At 53.8% G+C, this 18995-nt stretch overlaps 1 protein-coding gene and 1 pseudogene across 3 annotated transcripts in view; one reads left to right on the top strand and one right to left on the bottom strand.

The window, feature by feature from the left end:
• ACTN1 (actinin alpha 1) overlaps window positions 1-18995 on the top strand; it is a 93721-nt gene that overhangs the window by 48876 nt on the left and 25850 nt on the right. For all 3 annotated transcript variants that reach the window (XM_036255880.1, XM_036255889.1, XM_036255899.1), the window contains exons 2-6: window positions 1603-1717; window positions 7517-7636; window positions 14208-14294; window positions 16257-16344; window positions 16836-16914. In XM_036255880.1, the coding sequence (XP_036111773.1) occupies window positions 1603-1717; window positions 7517-7636; window positions 14208-14294; window positions 16257-16344; window positions 16836-16914 (489 nt within the window). The remainder of the gene's footprint in view (window positions 1-1602; window positions 1718-7516; window positions 7637-14207; window positions 14295-16256; window positions 16345-16835; window positions 16915-18995) is intronic.
• LOC118641051 lies at window positions 4178-7011 on the bottom strand (annotated as a pseudogene).

The raw sequence follows: 18995 nt of genomic DNA, 5'->3' as shown, positions 1-18995 counted from the left end.
ATAAGATTTTCTCAGACACACCAGGCATCATGTTTAAAAACAATTTTTTAAAAATGTTTTTATTGATTTTTAGAGAGAGGAAGGGAGAGGGAGAAATAGCTAGAAACATCAATGAGAGAGAAACATTGATCGCTGCCTCCTGCACACCCCCTGCCTGGGATTGAGCCCACAACCTAGGCATGTGCCCTGACTGATCACTGAACCTTTCGGTGCACGGGGCGACGCTCAACCACTGAGCCACACGGGCCGGGCACATCAGGCATCATCTTGAAAACACCGTGCAGTGGTTGCTGGGGTGGAACCCAGGACAGAGTTTGGTGGCTGGAGGCAGGGAGGAGGGTGTGGGCTGGGAGGACACAGGCGTGAGACCTCCGAGGCCGCCATGGGAAGGTTTGTCCTTACCGTTTACTGGGCACTTTGTAAGTGTTAGGCACTTCATAAACATTTCCAGTTAATCCTGCTGGCTCTCACAAAGGTCTATTACTTACTGTTACAGCCCTGTTACAAAGGGCTATTCCCCACTTACTGTTTCTGGAACCAAGGCTTAGGGAGGTTAATCTGAAGGTCACGCAGCTGGTAAATAGTGGGTCTGAGCATCGAACCCAGATCTGGTATACCCAGAAGTGCATGTTCTTTTTTGTTTGTTAATTAATTTTTATTGATTGATTTCAGAGAGAGAAGAAAGCAGAGGGGGAGAGAGCGAGGGCACGAGGAATATTGATTTGTTGTTCCATTTATTGATGCATTCAATGGTTGATTCCTATATGTGCCCTGACCAGAGATCGAACTTGCAACCTTGGCACATCAGAATGATGCGCTAACAACTGACCTACCTGGCCAGGGCGGGGAAGTGCATGTTCTTAATCACTGAGTTGGTGCCACCATTTTCTCCTTAGTCCTGAGCTTCAAGATAGGTGCTGCTTCCTAGGGGAACTTGCTTCTTTGGGAGGTGCTCCCAGGCCCCTTCAAGACCGTCTCGTGTGGGGGCCCGGGGCGGGGCCTTGGAGGTTTTGGTAAAGAGCAGACCCCGATCGCTCAGAGCCAGGCTGTGAATGGGAGACCTGAGCACACACAGGTGCAGTCTGTCTCCCAGGGCTCTGGGTTGGGCTTCTTCAGGAAATGAGACAGGCTGCTTTCAACAGTACTCTTCCTCTTGCAAAGCAGCGTCTTTTTACAAAAGCGACCTCTTCCTCTTTCCTCACACCCTAAACCCCTCTCCCATCAATGTCTCTCTCTTTCCCTCCCTCCCTCCCTCCCTCCCTCTAAACATGTCCTCTGGTGAGGATTGAAAAGAAAGAACAAAAAGAAAACTTGTAAGTTCTTCCTGTCTCTTTGAAAGTATGTAAGAAGAAAAAGGTGGCCCTGGCCGGTTTGGCTCAGCGGTTAGAGCGTCAGCCTGCGGTCTGGAGAGACCCGGGTTCGGTTCCCGCCAAAGGCACATGTGCTGCTTTGTCCCACTGGTTCCCACCCATGACTTATATAGAACAGCCGAAGGGCGGTGTGAGGCAGGTGTGTCCTGGGACCCACTGAGGTCCCCTTGAGGCCTCAGAGACCATGTGACGTATGGGGAGTCTGACCACTTGCTCTTTTTCCTTTGCCCAGACGTTCACGGCGTGGTGCAACTCCCACCTGCGCAAGGCCGGGACGCAGATCGAGAACATTGAGGAGGACTTCCGGGATGGCCTGAAGCTCATGCTGCTGCTGGAGGTCATCTCAGGTGAGGTGGACCATGACCTTGGGAGTCTCAGGTGGGCAGGGCCACCCTGGCCCAGGAGAAGATGCTGCCGCTGGGCCTGCCACTCTGGGAGCGCTTCCCTGGCCCCTCTGCTGCCGCTCTGCCTTCGGTCACGGCTGCTCGGGTCTTTTGAAACAGGTTGGCGGTGACCTGTGTGAACTCAGACGAGGAGACTGGCTTTGGTCCTGGCTCTGCTGCTGAACATCTGTGTGTCCTTGGACAAGTCACTGCCTTTTGGCCTCAGTATCCTCCTTTGCAAATAGACAGGGTTTGAGAGATGGCCTCTGAGGTCCCTTCTCCAAAATGCTAGGATTCTGTGGTTAAGAAGGCAACCAGGGCGACACCTAAACCTTGGCTCCCCTACCGCCTCTCGGCTACAGCCGCATGATCCCCGCCCCTTCTCTGGACCCTAGCTTGGAATTTGGATGCCCAGGTATCTGAAGGGACAGCTCCTCTGGACACCTCGGCTTTCTTAAGGACGCCTTCTTCCACCACCCGTTCAAGGTTGGTGGTCCTCATGGTTCTAGTCTTGCCTGGGCACTTAGACGCTCTCTTCACTTGACCTTCCACATGGTGCCAGAGAGTCCCAAACCTAGTCGGTCTAGCCTTTTCCCTCAAACCCCTTCTGAAATGCTGAACTGCACTGGGCATCTCTGCCCAGATGTCCCCCAGGGTCCTCTCAGTGTGTCCAGAACTGTGCTTCCCACTCCTGGCCCAGCAGACCTTCCTCCTCCCGCAGTCTGTCTGGTCCCCTTGCACCTCACCTGGGAATCACAGACAGCTCCGCCTCGGCTCTTCTTTCCAGGTCGACGTCCAAGTTCCATACGTCCCATCTCCTGTTCTCCTTCCTTTACCTGGGCTGCCGTGGCGCCACTGTGGGCCTGTGTCAGCCTCGCCTAGCTCTGCCGCAGAGGCCTGCCCCGCCCCCAGCTCCCCCCCCCCCCAGCCGGCATCCGCACCACAGCCGGAGGGTCTGTGCAGCAGCCCAAATATGGTCAGGCTGTTCCCTGCTCGAAGGCCTTGGGTGCCTCCCCAGGACGTGGAGCCTGCAGCCCGCATTCCTCAGCGGGATCCTTCGCGAGCTGGCACCTGCTGTGTTAACCAGCTCTTCCCACGGAGGCCTGGAGCTCAGGCCCCTCCACACGGGGGACGGTCCGTCCTCCCGGTGACATGCCCCCTGCACTCTGCTTTTGCACACGTTCTGACTGCCCCCCCTTTAACCCTAATACTTTTTTTTTTTCATATGTGATTTTGTTTTTAATTATCTTAGGCTTTATGATCACATAATTTACAATTTTATGTTGAAGATCTGTTCTCTACTTTAATCCTTCTAGTGAGCTGCCAAAAGCACCATTACCAATAACACACACATATAGTAATTCTACAGTTGGTTTTGAATAGCTAATAATTCTACAGTTGGTTTTGAATAGCTAATAATTCTACAGTTGGTTTTAAATAGCTGTTCAAGAAAATCCTGAATTATAACTTGTCTGACTTAAAGAATTCACAAAGTTTGCCACTGTATCTTGTCACGCTGCATTTTAAAAGCATCTGACCTTATAGATCATCTATAAAATGTGAGAAGCATTAAATACTCTTTATTTGGTATTATACATAAACCACACTAAAACGCCTTTCATTTAGAAAAGGCAACAGTTTAGATACTGTTGGGAATTTAACTTAAACTGGCATAGTTAGGACCAAAGAGATGGAATGGGCACTGCCGGCTCACCTCCAGCCCTTGCCTTGTAACAGGCTCATGAACACAACTTGAAACACAAGCGAGTCTTGCTGGTCTGAGAGACAGTGAAAGGATTTCCTCAGTATCTAAACATATTAATACAACCAGTTATATAAATCTAAATATAAAACCAATCTCCTAACAGGTTTTGAGATGGCACTTTCCATCTCTGTGAAAAGCTGAACATGACGAATCAAGTCTAAGCGTATTTTTAGAAAGGGAAAACAGTGATAGTGCTCGCTGAACTGAAATGACCATCAAAGTAAGAAAGCTGACCATATTCATTTAACCACAAGCCAATCTTATTTATTTATTTTTTTATCCTCACCCGAGGACATTTTTCCATTTTTTACTCAGACAGAGCGGGAAGGAGAGAGAGGAAGAGAGAGAAACATCGATGTGAAAGGGACACATCGAGTGGCCACCACCCACACGACCCAACCAGGGCCGGGGACAAACTGCAGCCAAGGCACGTGCCCTTAGCGGGAACCGAACCCGGGTCTCTGTGGACCGCAGGCTGACGCTCCAACCGCTGAGCCAAACCGGCCGGGGCAGCCAATCTTATTTAAATCAGGACTGCCCAAAAGAAATGTTCTATCAGCCATTCATGATCTGAATTCTGGTGTATGAGATCAATTTAAATATGGTACACATAAAAAAAATCATGAGACATTTTTAATAAATAAAGTAGTGGCCAACTACTACTCGTTGGGGGCTTTTTTGAGATAAGCTATCAAGTCTGCCCGTTCTGCATTCTTCTTGATGCCAGCGAAGATCATTTTCGTTCCAGGATGTACTTCTTGGGATTCTCCAAATACTCCATCAGTGCAGCCTCTCCCCAGGTGATGCCTTTGTTCTTGTTGGCACCCGTGTAAGAAAATCCAGGGGCCTGACCTATCTTTCGCCCAAATAGACCATGGAGTTTGGCCCGGGCTTGTGCTTGCCCCCCTTTTCCACGGTATGGCCCTGGGCACACTTCTGAACAAAAATCTTGCCTTTCTCAACATCACCCGTTTCTACACCGCTCTTTAGTCACACGACACGGAGACTCTCACTCGCAAGCCGGATGTCCCGCCCTCTGAGTAACCCTAACACTTTTGTCTGTTTCCCTTGCAGGTGGTATCTCTGTGTGTTTTGGGGAGGCAGGGGGTAGTTGTTTGTATATGTGCGGGTAGAAAAACATACATATAAAATTTACCATTTTGACCATTAAAATTTTTTTCTTTACTTACTGTTTGAGAGAGAGAAAGGGGGAAGGAGGCAGGGAGGGAGGGGGTGTGGAGAGACACAGAGAGAGCGAGGGACACATGTATTTGTTGTTCCCCTCACTCATGCATTCATTGGTTGATTCTTGCATGTGCCCTGACCAGGGATGACACCTGTGACCTTGGTGTGTTGGGACAACGCTCTAAACAGCTGAGCTGCCAGGCCAGGGCCTGACCATTTGTGTGTGGACATTGAGTGCTGTCCATCTCCAGAACCGAAACCCCATGTCCATTCAGTGCTAACTCCCCATTCCTCCCAACCCCCAGCCTGACAACCACCATTCTCCCTTCTCTCTGGCTGGGAGTGATCTGTTACTCAGAAGTGGAAATGGTTGGATGATATGATAATTCCATGTTTAAGTTTTAATTTTTTTTTCTATCCTCACCTGAAGAGAGAGAGGACAGAGAAACATCAATGTGAGAGAAGCATCAGTGTGAGAAGCATCGAGCAGTTGCCCCTGTGTGCACCCACATTGGGGATCAAACCTGCAACCTAGGTTTGTGCCCTGACCGGGATCTAACCCACAACCCTTTGGTGTGCGGGACAGTACTCTAACCACTGAGCCAGCCGGCCAGGGCCATGTTTGAGTTCTTAGGAGCTGCCACACTGGTTTTCCCAATGACCTTGTAGAGTGTCCTTCTCTGCTGCCCCCACCCCTCATTTATTCATTTAAATCTTTTCTTAGTTTGAACATACCAACCTGGCACTGTGTTTTTTCATTCTTTTAAACTCAGCTCAGAGGTTTTCTCCAGGAATTCTTCCTTGCTCCCCCACCCCCAATTTGAGTGGCTGCCCTCCTTCAAGCTCCAATAACACCCCATTACTTTCTCTGTCATGTCATTTGCCATGTGGTTTCATCATTGTGGCTCCCTTCCACCCCCATTCCACACAGCTCCTGTGGCAGGGACAGCCTCATCTCTGTGTCCCAAGTGACCAGATACCCTGCACCAGGCTTTTCTGGGTAACCACCAGTGGTTCCCACCGAACGGCGGTCCGCACCCGAGGAGGACCCGTGCGCACTGAGGCGGGCTTGGCTCTTCCCAGAGGCTAGGGGAGGCCGTCACCGAGACCTTGCCTTTTCCTCCTCGAGCGTCTCTGGAGATGGGCCGGGTGACAGGAGGAGGAAGGGGCTGCTGCCCGCAGAGGTCCTCAGAGTATGGTCCCTGGACCACCCACGCTGGAGTCAGCGGCCCCACCCCCGACCTCCTAAATCGGACACTGGGAAGCAGGGCGCAGGGCTGGACATCTGTAGTTGCCCGGTTCTCCGGGGGGTTTGTGCTGACTGAGGTTTGAAAACCGCTGGCCTTGCTGCCTGCCCCGGGCCTCGTGGGCAGTCCTCGTGGGCAGTCCGGCCAGGTGCACAGCGGGTGGGCCTGAGGGCGGGCTTTCCCGCGGGCAGCCTTGGGGCTGGCACGTGGCACTGTCTGCATCCAGCCGAGGGCGGGGAGCCCCCGTGGTTTCTCATCTGCTCAGGAAGATGGCGGGTTCCTTGCTGGAGATGCAGGGCAGTGGCCCAGCCTTGGGGGAGCCACGAGTGGAAAGTCTTGACTTAATAATAACCCAGCTGTGCCTCCCTGGGAGCTGCCAGAGCAGTTGACGCCTGCAGCAGGAAGCCTGCTCCCCTCTAGAAGAGGGGAGGCCCCCTGAGATGTGCTGTGCTGACAGGGTGGGCCTGGCCCGGCACGCCGGCTGCCCAGCCTCTCGCGCCTTCTCAGCCAGACGGCTGCGGGGGCTGGTCTGGGCTGGAGACCGAGGCAGGTGCAAGGGTCCTGAGCTTCAGGCTCTCGAATGGTGGTTCTCGCCTCTGGGGTTGCTGACCTCCTAAAGACTTGGAAAGATGTGTCCTTTCCCCAGGTATGAGCACATGTGTTGCACATAAAAATTTTTTAAATGGTTTCAGGAGGTTTCTGGATGCCTCTGTTCTGGGATAAAAGTGTTCTGAATGGGATATTTGGGGAACCAGCTCCTCTCCTGTTTCCAGGCAGTTCTGGCCCTGAACCCTGAGCAGCAGAAGCTCCTACTGGAAGGTGGAGATGAGGGTGGGGTGAGTGTCTGAGGGGGTGGGGTGACTTGGAGCTGAGCCCAGGGCACCCACCAGAGGCTGTAACGGGGTAAGCACCCTGGTTCTCAAGTGAGAGAGGGATGCTGTGGGCAGCTCCATGTAACCCACCCCCTCACCGGGAACTTTTTCAAAATACTCTGGAGTGACCCTCACCCTCTCCCAGGCCCAGTCTAGACGAGACAGGCTCAGGGCCTTCACACGGGCCATTCCTTCTGCCTCGATCCCTGTTCCCTGCCGCCTAGGCTGGCCTGTCAGAGGGCCTCCCCGCCACCCCGCGACTCTCATCCCCCGCCCGCCTCCTCTCCTGCAGCCTCTTTTGAGGCAGTTGTTTTAACTGAGCATTTCTTTTTCTTGGTGTGTGTGTGTGTGTGTGTGTGTGTGTGTGTGTTTCTCTGCTGAAGGTCTGCCAGAAGTACATGAGGGCAGGAGGTGGTTTTGTTCAACCCTGGTATTCCTGACACGCAGCCGCGTCCCTGACACACATTGGGGGCTTCGCACCGAATTGGCGAGTGCATACAGCAGTTAGGTCTGAGCCGGAGGGAAGGGGAGCCGTGGTGGGCACTGCCGCCCACTCCCTGCCTGGTGACACTCACCCACACCCGAGGAGCACAGTCTGTGTCCGTCCGAGACGTGCCCTGGATGGGGGTGTTGTGAGAGCAGCCCCGGCTCGTGGATAATAGTGTCTCACCACCCCCCTCCGATCTGTATTCAGGGGAGCGCCTGGCCAAGCCGGAGAGAGGCAAAATGAGGGTGCACAAGATCTCCAATGTCAACAAGGCCCTGGACTTCATAGCCAGTAAGGGAGTCAAGCTGGTGTCCATCGGAGCTGAAGGTGAGTAAGGCCTGCCCTCTGGGTGCCCCTCAGAGCCCGCGTTTCTGCTCTCCTGGTCGCCTGGGCCCTTTCTACCCCGACTCCTGGGCCCACACATCCCTGGGGGCATTTGGAAGTGGGGCTCCCGGCATCTCCATGTGGTTGACCTTGTGGGTTCTCCATGTAACAACAGTACCTTCCATCCAAGCCCAGCCTGCTCCACCCATCAGCCCCGCCCCTGGAAACCCAAAGCCCACTCCCTGTCCACACCTTGACACCTGCCCCCAGCCAGTCCCAGCGTCTGTGCTTTTGAAATGCCACCTCCCCCAGCTGCAGGCCTGGCTGTACTTTGCTGCGGTGCAGACGCTGGTTGGTGGAGGAAGGCTGTCCTGAGGCCCACGGAGCCCCAGGGAGCCTGACGCACACAAGCCTTTAGGAACATTCTTAATAGCGTTTCCCCGCAGAGTAGCTTCTTGGCTCTTTTTCCTTCACTTAAAAATAAATTAAAAGCTCAGTTTAAACCATTATTAGCACATTCTTTCTTTCTTTCTTTTTCTTGATTGATTTTAGAGAGGAAGGGAGAGGGAGAGAGAGAAACATTGATGAGAAAGACCATTGATTGGCTGCCTCCTGCAGGCCCCCAACTGGGGATCTGGCCCACAACCTGGGCATGTGCCCTGACCAGGAATTGAACCAGTGACCTTTTGGTGCATGGGTTGATGCTCAACCACTGAGCCACACCAGCCGGGCTATTAGCACATTCTTAGTATTAGCACATTCTTAATGGTTAAAAGGAGATAGCACCGCTGCTGTGTGCACCGAGGTGGCTCTGAAGGGCTGGGGGAGGGTCGGGGTGACAGAATAGAATGTCATAACCAGGTCCCTTCAGGACTGTGCCCCATGGGTTCAGCAAGTATGTGTTGGGCACCAGCTGTGCGTGCCAGAGATTATTCATTCGTTCGTTCGTTCATGGTATGGCCATGGCTGTGATTATTGAGTACTCCCCCTGTGGCAGGTACTGTGCGCCATGATCTCATTTAATCTGCACAGCAGCCCTGCGAGGTGGCTCTAATTGCTACTTCCATTTCACGAAAACAGATGCCTAAGTAGACTAAGTAACTTGCTCAAAGTCCCATCATCATAAGTGGCAAAGCCAAAACTCAAATCCGCATCTGCGTGACCCCCAGAGAGATGCCCCTGGAGAGCGCCTCTCCTAACAAGGGTCGGACCTGGCTTCAGGAAGTCCACAGGAGCAGGTCTTTTCTTTGGTTGATGACCTTAAAGTCCCATCCTCTTTTTCTCTAGAAATGGAGGGATTTCGTGTAGCTGCCTCAAACTGAGAGCCTTTGGCACAGGGGTCTGCAAACCGCAGTCCACAAGGTCAGATCTGGCTGGCGAGGGTTTTTGTAAACATCGGAACTCAGCCGCACCGTTTGTTTACTGTCTGTCCTCGAAGCTTTCCTGCTATTGAGGGCAGAGCTGAGTAGTTGCGACAGAGGCCGTATGGGCCTGCAAAGCCAAAAATATTTCCTATCAGGCTCTTTGCAAACAAAGTTTGCTGACTCCTAGCTTATCAGGGACCGGGGCTGGCTCGAGGCCGGCACATGTAGTGCCTCATGCGTCCCAGCACCCCTCAGCGGCAAGGCAGAGGCCACGCTTTTTACACCCTTGTGGCCCCGCTCCTAGCAGTGTGATGCACATAGCAGGTGCTCAGTAAATGTTCACAGGACGTGCACACAGCAGGGTCATTTGCTTTGTGAGTGGGAAAATAGTCTCTGCCTTTTTATAAGAGGAAAAGAATAGTTTTTGCTTTTAGGGAGGAATAAAGACTTGGCAGAAAAAGTTTCAGCTAGACAGGAATGGGAAGCCAAAGCAATTGCTACTCAGGTGGTCTGTGGTGCAGTGAAGTGGAGCTGTGTGAGGTGGGCCAGGGTGGACAGAAGGGACGGGTGGGGACAGCATGTCCTTTTAAGCGAGACAGCTGCCACGTAGATGCAATCAGTTGTTGCTGTGTGGGCACACAGGTCCAGAACTGCTAGGTTTTCCAGTTTTCCAAAATTAGCCAGAAACCCAGATTTTTAGAAAGGAAAATGTATCTATGAAAAAAAAATTTTTTAAGACCTGGTGCTCCAAGGGGAGGAGGGAGAGCAGCGCATTTGCTGAGGCCCAGATCCCTGCCTGGGACACAGGAAGCTCCGTGCACGTGGCGGTCCCCTTCCACTGGAGCAGGCTGTGGCCGGGGTATCGGCCGCGTGTCCCGGTCGGGAACCCAGGCCCAGGGAAGCGGCTGGAGTGGAGTGTGCAGTGTGGCTGGGCGAGGCTCTGGGCCAGACTCCTCCATGTGGCGGAGCTGGGACTGAACCCAGTTCCAGTTCCAGCGCTGAGGTCTAAGCCTGTTCCCACCCCCAGGCCTTGCTGCCTCCCCACAGGGGCGCGGATAGCGCTTCTGTGTGCGGTTTCCTCCCCGTGAGGTGGCGGGTCAGGTTGGCTGTGTCGCCTCAGCAGCGGGGTGAGGACCAAAGACGTAAGCTCGAACCGCCACCTCTGACCTTTGGGAAGTCACTTAACCTTGCTGGCCATGGTTTTCCAGTTCCTTTCACACAGGCTTCGCTTCTGCAAAGATTCCTAAAAGCTCCTTTAAAATGAGAGAATCCTTAGCTTCTTGCTGCCCTGGGAACCAGTGCTTTAAGCTGAGGTCTCCCACTTTGAAATCATCTCTCGTTTCAAGCCGAGCACCAAGATCATGCCGGGGTGGACGCTCTGCTGAGCCAGGAAGCTAGATGAGCTCCAAATGGGTTTGTGCATTTTAATGAAGTGGAGTTGGCTGCTGCGGACGATGAAATGGAAGGCACTGGAGTGGATCTCCCGCAACGAGCTTTCCTGGGGGTTGGGCTGGGGGAGCCAGTGCTGGTTGTCCTCACTGAGCAGCATCCTGTGCGGAGGGGACCAGGCCTGGTGGGGGCGAAAGACCTTAGACCTTTGAAGGATTGTCACTTGGTGCTGGACCGGACTCTGATCGACCCTGAAGTGCAGGACCAGCTTGGAAGGGAGACCTTTGGGCAGGCTGATTGTGGATACCATGCAGAACCTTCGGGAATGGACTCGGAGCTCTTGGGGCCCCCAAGATGTCCAGGTGGAGACAGGAGGCAGCCTTGGGGAGGGGTTAATGTAGATACTTCGGATTTCTTGTACCATCCTCAATTCTCAAATGTCTAGGGTCATGGGACTGTGCCTTGACCTGGGTGAGTGGTTGGGATTTAACCAGGTGACGGGACCCAAGCAGGATTTAAAAAAACATTTTTTAGCCCTTTGGGCAGGGGAAGTGTGATGAGTCCGGGCGCCAGCAGCTTGGTGGCTGTGATTTAGCATCCGTCCTTAGGATGGCGGGTGTGGCAGGTGCAGCCGGCCTCGGAGGCAGTGACCCTGGGGTCTAGTGTCCATCCTGTAGGATTCCCTCAGTATCATTCCTTCTGCTGTCTGAGGACTGCACCATGACGGTTACCCTGGGGGCCGGGAGGGGGAAGGGAAGGGAGAAGCAGGTTTCTGGTAAACCCAGGATGTGAGCAGCCGTCGCTACTGTGGACCAGGAATGGCAGAAACATACATGCCTGACTCCTTCCCACACCTGTGGCAAACGACGTTAATCTGCCCTCGTGGTTTTTCCCACGGGGCCCAGTTGTGGCCTTGGGACCCTCCTTTTGGACCCAGCATTCCCGGCAGCCCCCTGACATAAAGCTTCCTGTGAGCCAGGGGTGCCCCGGTTCCGCACCCAGGTGCTGGTGGCAAGGAGGGTCGGATGCTGAGGTGGATGGAGTCGGGTGGGTGCTGGGCCTGGGTGGTGCCCAGGTGTTCACTGGACACCCCTCCCTTTGCCTGTACCCGGCTCCTCTGTTTTCTGCAGCGACACTGCTCTGTGGTATGAGTGAGAGCGCGGTAAGTGAACTCCTGGCAGCGTTCTCGGGGAGGGGAGGAGTAAGTAGGCGAGACCCGAGAACGAAGCTGCCTTGTGTTCATCTGTGCTGGGAGGGCACGGAGCCCAGGGCCAGCGGAGGCCCAGGTATTGGGCTTTCACAGATAGGGCAGGGTGGGGGTGCAGGGCGGGTAGGGGCCAACACTAGTCCTCACTCTGGGAAAAGCCAGCATGAAGCACTATCACTACTAGAGCTTCTTCTAGACTGGAAACAAATTCCCCCTTGTATTCAAAATGCTATTCATGAAATTCCGTGGCGTCTGCTTCTACTTTCCATATTACTGTATAAAGATTTCCCCCAAGTCATTAAAAACCCGTGAATGTAATTTTAATGACCGTGTTTATCACCTGTTTGTTGGGCACAGCTGTGCTCTGATCCAGACCCTTCCTGTTCTGTTCTGTTCTGTTCTTGGCTGACAGGCCTGTGTCCCCTCTGCCCATTCACCCACGTGTGGGGTGCCCTCCCGTGTTCACTCATCGGCAGATGTCGATGGAGGGCGTTCTCTGTGCCGGCGTGATGCGGGGCTCTAAGCAGTGGTGCAGACAGAACAACCACTACCCTCCTGGAGCTTATGTTCTAGAAGGGGGAGAGAAAACACGTACCTCGATGAGCTGGAGAAAGTGGGTGGTCAGGGAAGGGTTCCATGAGAAGGTAAAGGGTGGATGGAGACCTGGAGAGGGGAGGGAGGTGAGGGACAAGCCCTGTGGGTGTCCAGGGAGGGCAGAGCTGTGACTGGAGGGGGTGGCGGAGGAGAGGCCGAGGGGCCCAGCCAGCCACTGGCCTGGACTCAGTGAAGGGGGAGCCATGAAGATTTTGAGTAGAGAGGTGACCGGGCCTGGGGATTTCCTCAGGGATGCCCTGTATTCGTACATGCACATGCTTCCTCTTTGGGGCACGGCAGATAACTTTCACACAGCTGCCTTCGTCTGCATCCACATTCTTGGCTAGGGATAGATTCCTGGGGGTAGAATTTACTCTCAGAAAGTTGAACAGCTTCAAGATGCTTGCTCCCGTTGCCAGATCATGTCCCAGAAAGTGTTTTTGTTTTGGTTTAGGCCAATGTCCACTTCCAGCCACGGTGGTCGCCTTGATACCATCAAGGTGTATGCTTTTCTTCTCGGTAACTGCTAATTTACTAGCTGGGAAACGATATCTTATTTCTTTAACTACAAGTGAGATTAAACGTGAATGGGTTATTTTTATTTCATGAAGTGTCTATTCATGTCATTTGCCTATTTATTGTGAATTCACGCTTTTTTTCTCATCAATTTATATAAATTCTTTAAAAGTTACAGGTGTGAAACCATTAGAAGTCGCAAATGAAAGGGCACTTAAAAGATCTGAAACCTTTGTGAACTGAGCCTTGACCGACTCCCCCCACAGCGTGCTCTGCAAAGAGCTGGCTGGCGGTTGTGCTGCTTCAGGACGATGGTTTCGGGCTGCGACCGCTGTGTCTGCCTGGGCCCTGCGGTGTCTGAGGTCCTGGCAGGGGCATTGAAGCCCAGTGAGCAGGAAGAATTACATTCTATCCTGTGTTCAAAGTGGACAGGCCCCTTCTTTGCTCAGCACCCTCGGGCAGGCTCAGCAGCCCCTGCTCTGCAGGAAGCAGCAGAACGCCCTGTACCTCCAGTTGGTCATACAGCAGCCTGCGGTTTTTTCCTCCCTTCTAAGGAAGGGAGTCTTAATAGCATCTACTCTGTGTAAGGGGTTTGTGGGAAGTATACTCTGGTGGGCGTGTGCTCAGAGAACCAGGGGTTCCCAGGTACTGCTCCTTCTCATGATTCCCCCTAAACACTAGTGTGGCAGGTAGGGAAAAATAAGATATTCTTCGGGTGCCTCACTCCTCACGGGGACTACCTCGCCACAGGGTCAGGTGACCGTCTCCTGGTCTGGAAGCGGGTGAGGATAAGGAGTCGACCTTTGGTGGTCACCTGCTCAGCCCCCAAGACCACAAATACTCTGTCTTAGGCGCTTCCAGATAGGGCTTATTTATGTTTGTATTGTCTGGTACAGAAGAAAATTACTAAACTGAATTTATAGCATTTTAAAAGTTGAAAAATGTTGCGTAGACTTAATTTAGTGGGGTATCTTGTAGCTGTGATCTTGAAGCGGTTTGAATTTTTTTCATTAAAGAAATGCCCAATTAGTGGCATTACGAGGTTGATGCGTGAGTTAGCGGATCCGTCAAGGTGGCATTCTGCAAACCCTTGTTAGGTTGGTGCTTTCTGTTGCCTGATGAGTGTGACGGCTGTTTTGACAGCTGCGACTGCCCAGAGGTCCTTAGCTGAGTTGCCATAACAGCTGTGATGGCTTAGCAACCCTCCCGCCGTCCGTCAGGCCGGTGGACGCTGCTCAGGGTTTAACACACCCCCTTCTCTCTGATCTTTCCTGATGTACCCAGTAGGATTGACCACACCCAACTTGTACCCCCAGGACACCCCTCGTTTACCACCTTGTGCCTCCACGGCACCTCCAGATCTTGTCACCTGTGAGATGTAATTGCACGAACTTGAAAACATACTGACTTCCCTCTAGAAGTGGGACAGGGTGCGGTCTTTGATTCCCGCTCAGGGAATGCTAACTCTACCCCTGTAAGACCTATCTTGCTGCTGTTTTTGTAGAAATCGTGGATGGGAATGCGAAAATGACCCTGGGCATGATCTGGACCATCATCCTTCGCTTTGCCATCCAGGACATCTCTGTGGAAGGTAGGTCTTCCCCAAGCCCCCACCCCTGCGCGCCTGCACCGTCACGTTTTCCTTCCTGGGCTCAGCCTGGAGCGCTCTCTGGCCAGGGTGACAGGGCTTGATCGTGGGCCACATCTCGAGCTTCTGACCCCTTTCCGTCATCTGTCCTCCCTCCTAGTCTGTAGAGAGGTAGAACTGTTTGGGATGCTGGTTCCCACAGGTGTGTTGGTTCCAGGGACATTCCCTACTTTGAGAGAGCACAAGGTTGCTGTGGGGAAGTATAATGATAATCCCACCAGGCTCTTGGATCGTTAAATCTTGAAAAGGCAGGGATATAGTAGCCAGAAGGGTGTGTTTGGATGGGGAGCTGACCCCCGGTCTTCTACTTTGTGCCCATAGCACCCTCTGGTGGCCACTTTGTAGGTCTGCAAGGGCCACCATAGGTCAGTGATCTCTAAACTGGATTCCACACTCCAGCAACTTTTGAGCTCTATGTATTTATTTTGTCATAATTTATATTATGTATTTCCATGCATATAACAAAACACACAAAGCCAAATTTTTTAAAAAGGAGATGGAGATAATATTTTAAATACGTTTTAATGGAAACTTTAAATAAATCTTGAAAAGAATTTTATTCAAAGTAACTTTTTTTAAATCCTCACCCGAGGACATTTTTGCCTTTATCTTTAGATAGAGTGGGAGGGAGAGAGGGAGGAAAAAAGAGAAACATCGATGTGAGAGAGATACATTAATTGGTTGCCACCCACACGACCCCAACCTGGCCGGGGACAAACTGCAACCGAGGTATGTGCCCTTAGCGGCAACCGAACCCGGGACTCTCCGGTCTGCGGACCGACGCTCTAACTGCTGAGCCAGACCAGCCAGGGCTCAAAGTAATTTTTTAATGAAAACAATGGACCAGGTTGCTTTGTTACGGAAATCTTGGCTTGACCCTTGGTGGTACAGTGGTGTGAAGATCTAAGTTTGGTTGTAAATGCTTGGTATTGGGGGTGGAAGTGGTTAAAAAGATGCCCACAGTAGTCCCTTAGGGCATGGTTCTTGTTAGTGATGGTAGATGTAAGCCATTTCTCAAACAGCTTGCTGAGTTGGATTCTTCTGGGCAGACTCTTGTCAGCTCTGATTAAATAGTTACTGTTTTAATCTTGTAGCTGACACAAAGCTTGAACTAAGAGTAGAAACATGAGCTTCGCTGGTTTTTAAAAAATTGTGTGTGCTTGAATTCTTGTATTATCTTTGTAGGAATTATGTAATGTCATTTTAAAGTCCGTTTTGTGAATTGAAAGTAAGAGATCATCCAGGAAGCCACTTCACTGGGTCCTACGACCTGCAATTCACAGACGTGAACACATGGGGGCAGTGTGGTCGGCAGCCCTGCTGTTCTGGGAGCTCCCGGGGCCCCTCCAGTACCGACCTGCCTTGTCTGAGAGACACGTGTTCCCCTCACACACACCAGCGCCGTTGCGTTGATCCATGCATTAAATAGAAGGAGACCTTAATTTTTAGAGGAACACTCAATCCGAATAGGAGTCCTAATGCTTTCTTCCCACAGGCAGGGCGCACGCGCCCGTCTAGAGATTTCTGGGTTTTAGATTTTGTAGACCAGTCAAATCTTCCTCCCCAAGTGGCCACCTGACATAGGTTGCCCACACATTTTGTATCGTCACCACTGCTTGACGGAAAGGGAGTGACAGGGAGATGGTCTGAAAGGCCAGCATTTCAGCGCGTGATGCAGCTCGCTCTGCAGAGCCTCCTGCTGGCTCCTGTGTCGGGGTCTCACCCTTTGCCAAGGAAATGGGCTTCATGGCCCGGTAGCCGCAGGGCTGGACTCTGGGGTCTTTGTGGGAACCCCTACGTGAAAGGGCATGGGCCTGGCCGGCAAGGTGGGGCCTCCCTGAGTCAACAGCCCTCCCTCCGCCAAGCCAGCCCCCCGACCCCTCTGCTGTCACCCCTTCCCCACAGAGACCTCGGCGAAGGAGGGGCTGCTCTTGTGGTGTCAGAGAAAGACAGCCCCTTATAAAAACGTCAACATCCAGAACTTCCACATAAGGTGAGTGACCGGAAGCTGGGGGGCTCTTACAGAACCAAGTCTCTGTCCCCCAAGGCCCCACCGGCCCCCTTGGCTGGTCAGTCCCAGCTCTGGAACAGAGCAGAGGCCCTTGGGGAAGAAGTCACTGTTCACGGGAACGGAGTGCCGCCAACCCTTTGCCCCCTCTCCCTCCCAGCGGTGTCTCGGATGAGCTACTGCCTCCTACACCTGTGGCTGTGCTCGGCCTGGGGAGCTCCCCAGGGAGAGTGTCCGGGACGTCCCAGCCTTGGGCAGACAGGCCTTGGCCTTGGTGGGACGTGGCAGGTGTATCTCACATTGCCAACCCCTTAGGGGCTTGACCCCAGTGCTGGGTTGTGGCAGAGGGAGATGTTCCTGCCCATCCTGTCTCCTGATTGCTCCTCTGAAGGGAAAACGAGGCCCCTGCTTAGTGCCTCCCCTGTGGTTAGTGCTTGGCCCCACTCGCCAGCTCCCCCGCCCTCTCTCCCCCGCAGCTGGAAGGACGGCCTTGGCTTCTGTGCCTTGATCCACCGACACCGGCCTGAGCTGATTGACTACGGGAAGCTGCGGAAGGTGCGTGCTCCCTGGACTGCCCCCTGCCAGCTCCTGCGCTGGTCCCGGACCAGCTGGGCAGGGCAGGCCTGGGTCCCGCTCTGAGGGCTGCTCTGAGGGCCGTGGTCCAGCGCGAGGGGTGTCCGTCTCCTTCGGTTAGCGGAGACGACCGCCTGTTTGGAAGTAGGAGAAAACGCCCTCCCGTTGGGGTGGCCTCAGCACCCTCTGTGCAGCACGTGAACTTGCCCGCAAGGACGTGCAAGAGCCACTGCGGAGGTTTTGTGAGGGTCACAGCATCCGCAGCGGTGCTTCCCCCCCCTTCCTGCTTTTATAAGGTGGATCCATCACTTTCATAATGTAAAATACTGCACATTCCTAGTCACTTACCCCAGCTGTGTCCGAGACTCGCTGTGCTGTCGGGGCCGGTTCCCACGATGGGTTTGGTGTCCTTGCTGCTGAAGTGTGGCTACAGGGCTTTCTCCTGCTGCTGCTTGGTTTCACTTACCCTTTTGCTTGAAGCTGCTGGAGGGTTTTCTCGAGTGTGTGTGTTGAGCAGGAGCCCGGGGCTGAGCTGTGTCTGTAGCCTCGTGGTGGTTTTCGCGTCCAGGCTGGTTAAGGGAGCTGGCCTAGACCTCGGGGACCGTGCTCAGCCCACCCTCCCTCTCGGCCCAGCCCGTGCCTCGGCCCCGTGGCACAGGCATCGTGAGGGAGGCCACCCTGGAGCCCGCCCCAGGCCGCCAGCTGACGATTCAGAGCTGGAATGTGGCCAGTCGGTGCTCGAACCTCGGCACGGCAGCTTCGGGGAACGACTGTTCTTGTATTCTCCACCTGACCTCGGCACGGGGGCGCGGTGTTCAGTGAAGACCCCTCCTCACCTGTGCCCCCGTGAGGAGCCTCTGCTGCTTCTCTGTGGCCAGGGGGCCTCGATGTTGCCCGTGTGGGCTGCTCTGGCGGCTCAGGGAGGGAGGCGCGGCCGTGCAGGGTGTGGGAGAGCGAGCTGCTGGAGGAAAGGAACAGGGTCCCATCCCCTCGGGGCGTCCTCAGGTCGGCCTGAGGCTTGAGGCTGGGGCTCTGCCCACCTGGAAGGGCCAGGCCCTGAGGAAGTAGCCCGCTGCCTGGCCCTGCTCATGGCTGTGTCCAGGTGTGGACAACGGGCAGCCCTTCCCAAGCTCGTCTCCTGGGGATCGGGCGCCTTCACGGTGATACGGCCTGACACGCTGGTGGCTAGTCTCTTGGGGGAGAGGAGGGTCCCAGCCCGCCAACTCAGCTGCTTTGCAAAGAAAAACATGTCAGTGTAAAAACTCCCTCAACCACCTGAAAGCTGTCTGGCCAAATCACACGGCAGAGGCTGATAAAGGTGGCGATTTTCTCCTTTCAAAGGCATCACATGCCTCCTGACCTTCAGCTGCTGCCTGTTGGTGACAGGTGTGCGTGTGTCCCCGTGTGGGTGTGCTGAGGTGGCGGCAACCAGTCACTCCATAGCTGTTCCGCCCCCATGTAAAACGGGCGTGCTGACTGGCTCTGCTGCCCCCTTCCCCACCCCACACTCTGCCATCTGGGAGTTGGGAGTCCAGTGGCCTTTGGATACACAGCCAGCTCTGTCCCCACCTCTGTCCCTCTCTGTGTCTTTCTGTCTCCCTGTTTCGCCGTGTCTGTCTCCCCATCTCTTTAATTCAGTAGTATCAATAAAACCCAGCCCAAATCCTAGCACAGACCTGGTCCCACCGAACCATAGGTCCTTCCCAGAATGCCCAGGGGCTTGGGCACGGGGAGGGCTCAGGGGCTCTGACCGGGGAGCTCCTGCTCCTACACCAGCGTCCGGTGGGCGTGGGGGCCTGGCAGGCCCTGGGAAGGCAGTGGGGCAGGCGGGTCTGCACCCCGACCTGAGGACTGCTTAAGGCCTTGGACAGAAATGACCTTCACCGCTTGGCAGTGTTTTCGGCATACTGGAGGTCGGTGGAGGCTCTCCCAGAAGACCCCCTCCTCCTCTCCTTAGCAGTTTCTTCCGGAAAGCATCCCAAGTGCATGTATTTTGATTCCTATGCCCTGCAATTCTCACCTTAGCGCAGGGGAAACCGAGTCCTTGCTTCAGAGTATTCTGG

This window comes from Molossus molossus, unplaced genomic scaffold (genome assembly GCF_014108415.1).
Source record: "Molossus molossus isolate mMolMol1 unplaced genomic scaffold, mMolMol1.p scaffold_m16_p_1, whole genome shotgun sequence".
Lineage (NCBI taxonomy): Eukaryota > Metazoa > Chordata > Mammalia > Chiroptera > Molossidae > Molossus > Molossus molossus.
The sequence above is the reverse complement of the archived record's forward strand: the minus strand, read 5'-3'. Positions and strand labels throughout refer to the sequence as shown.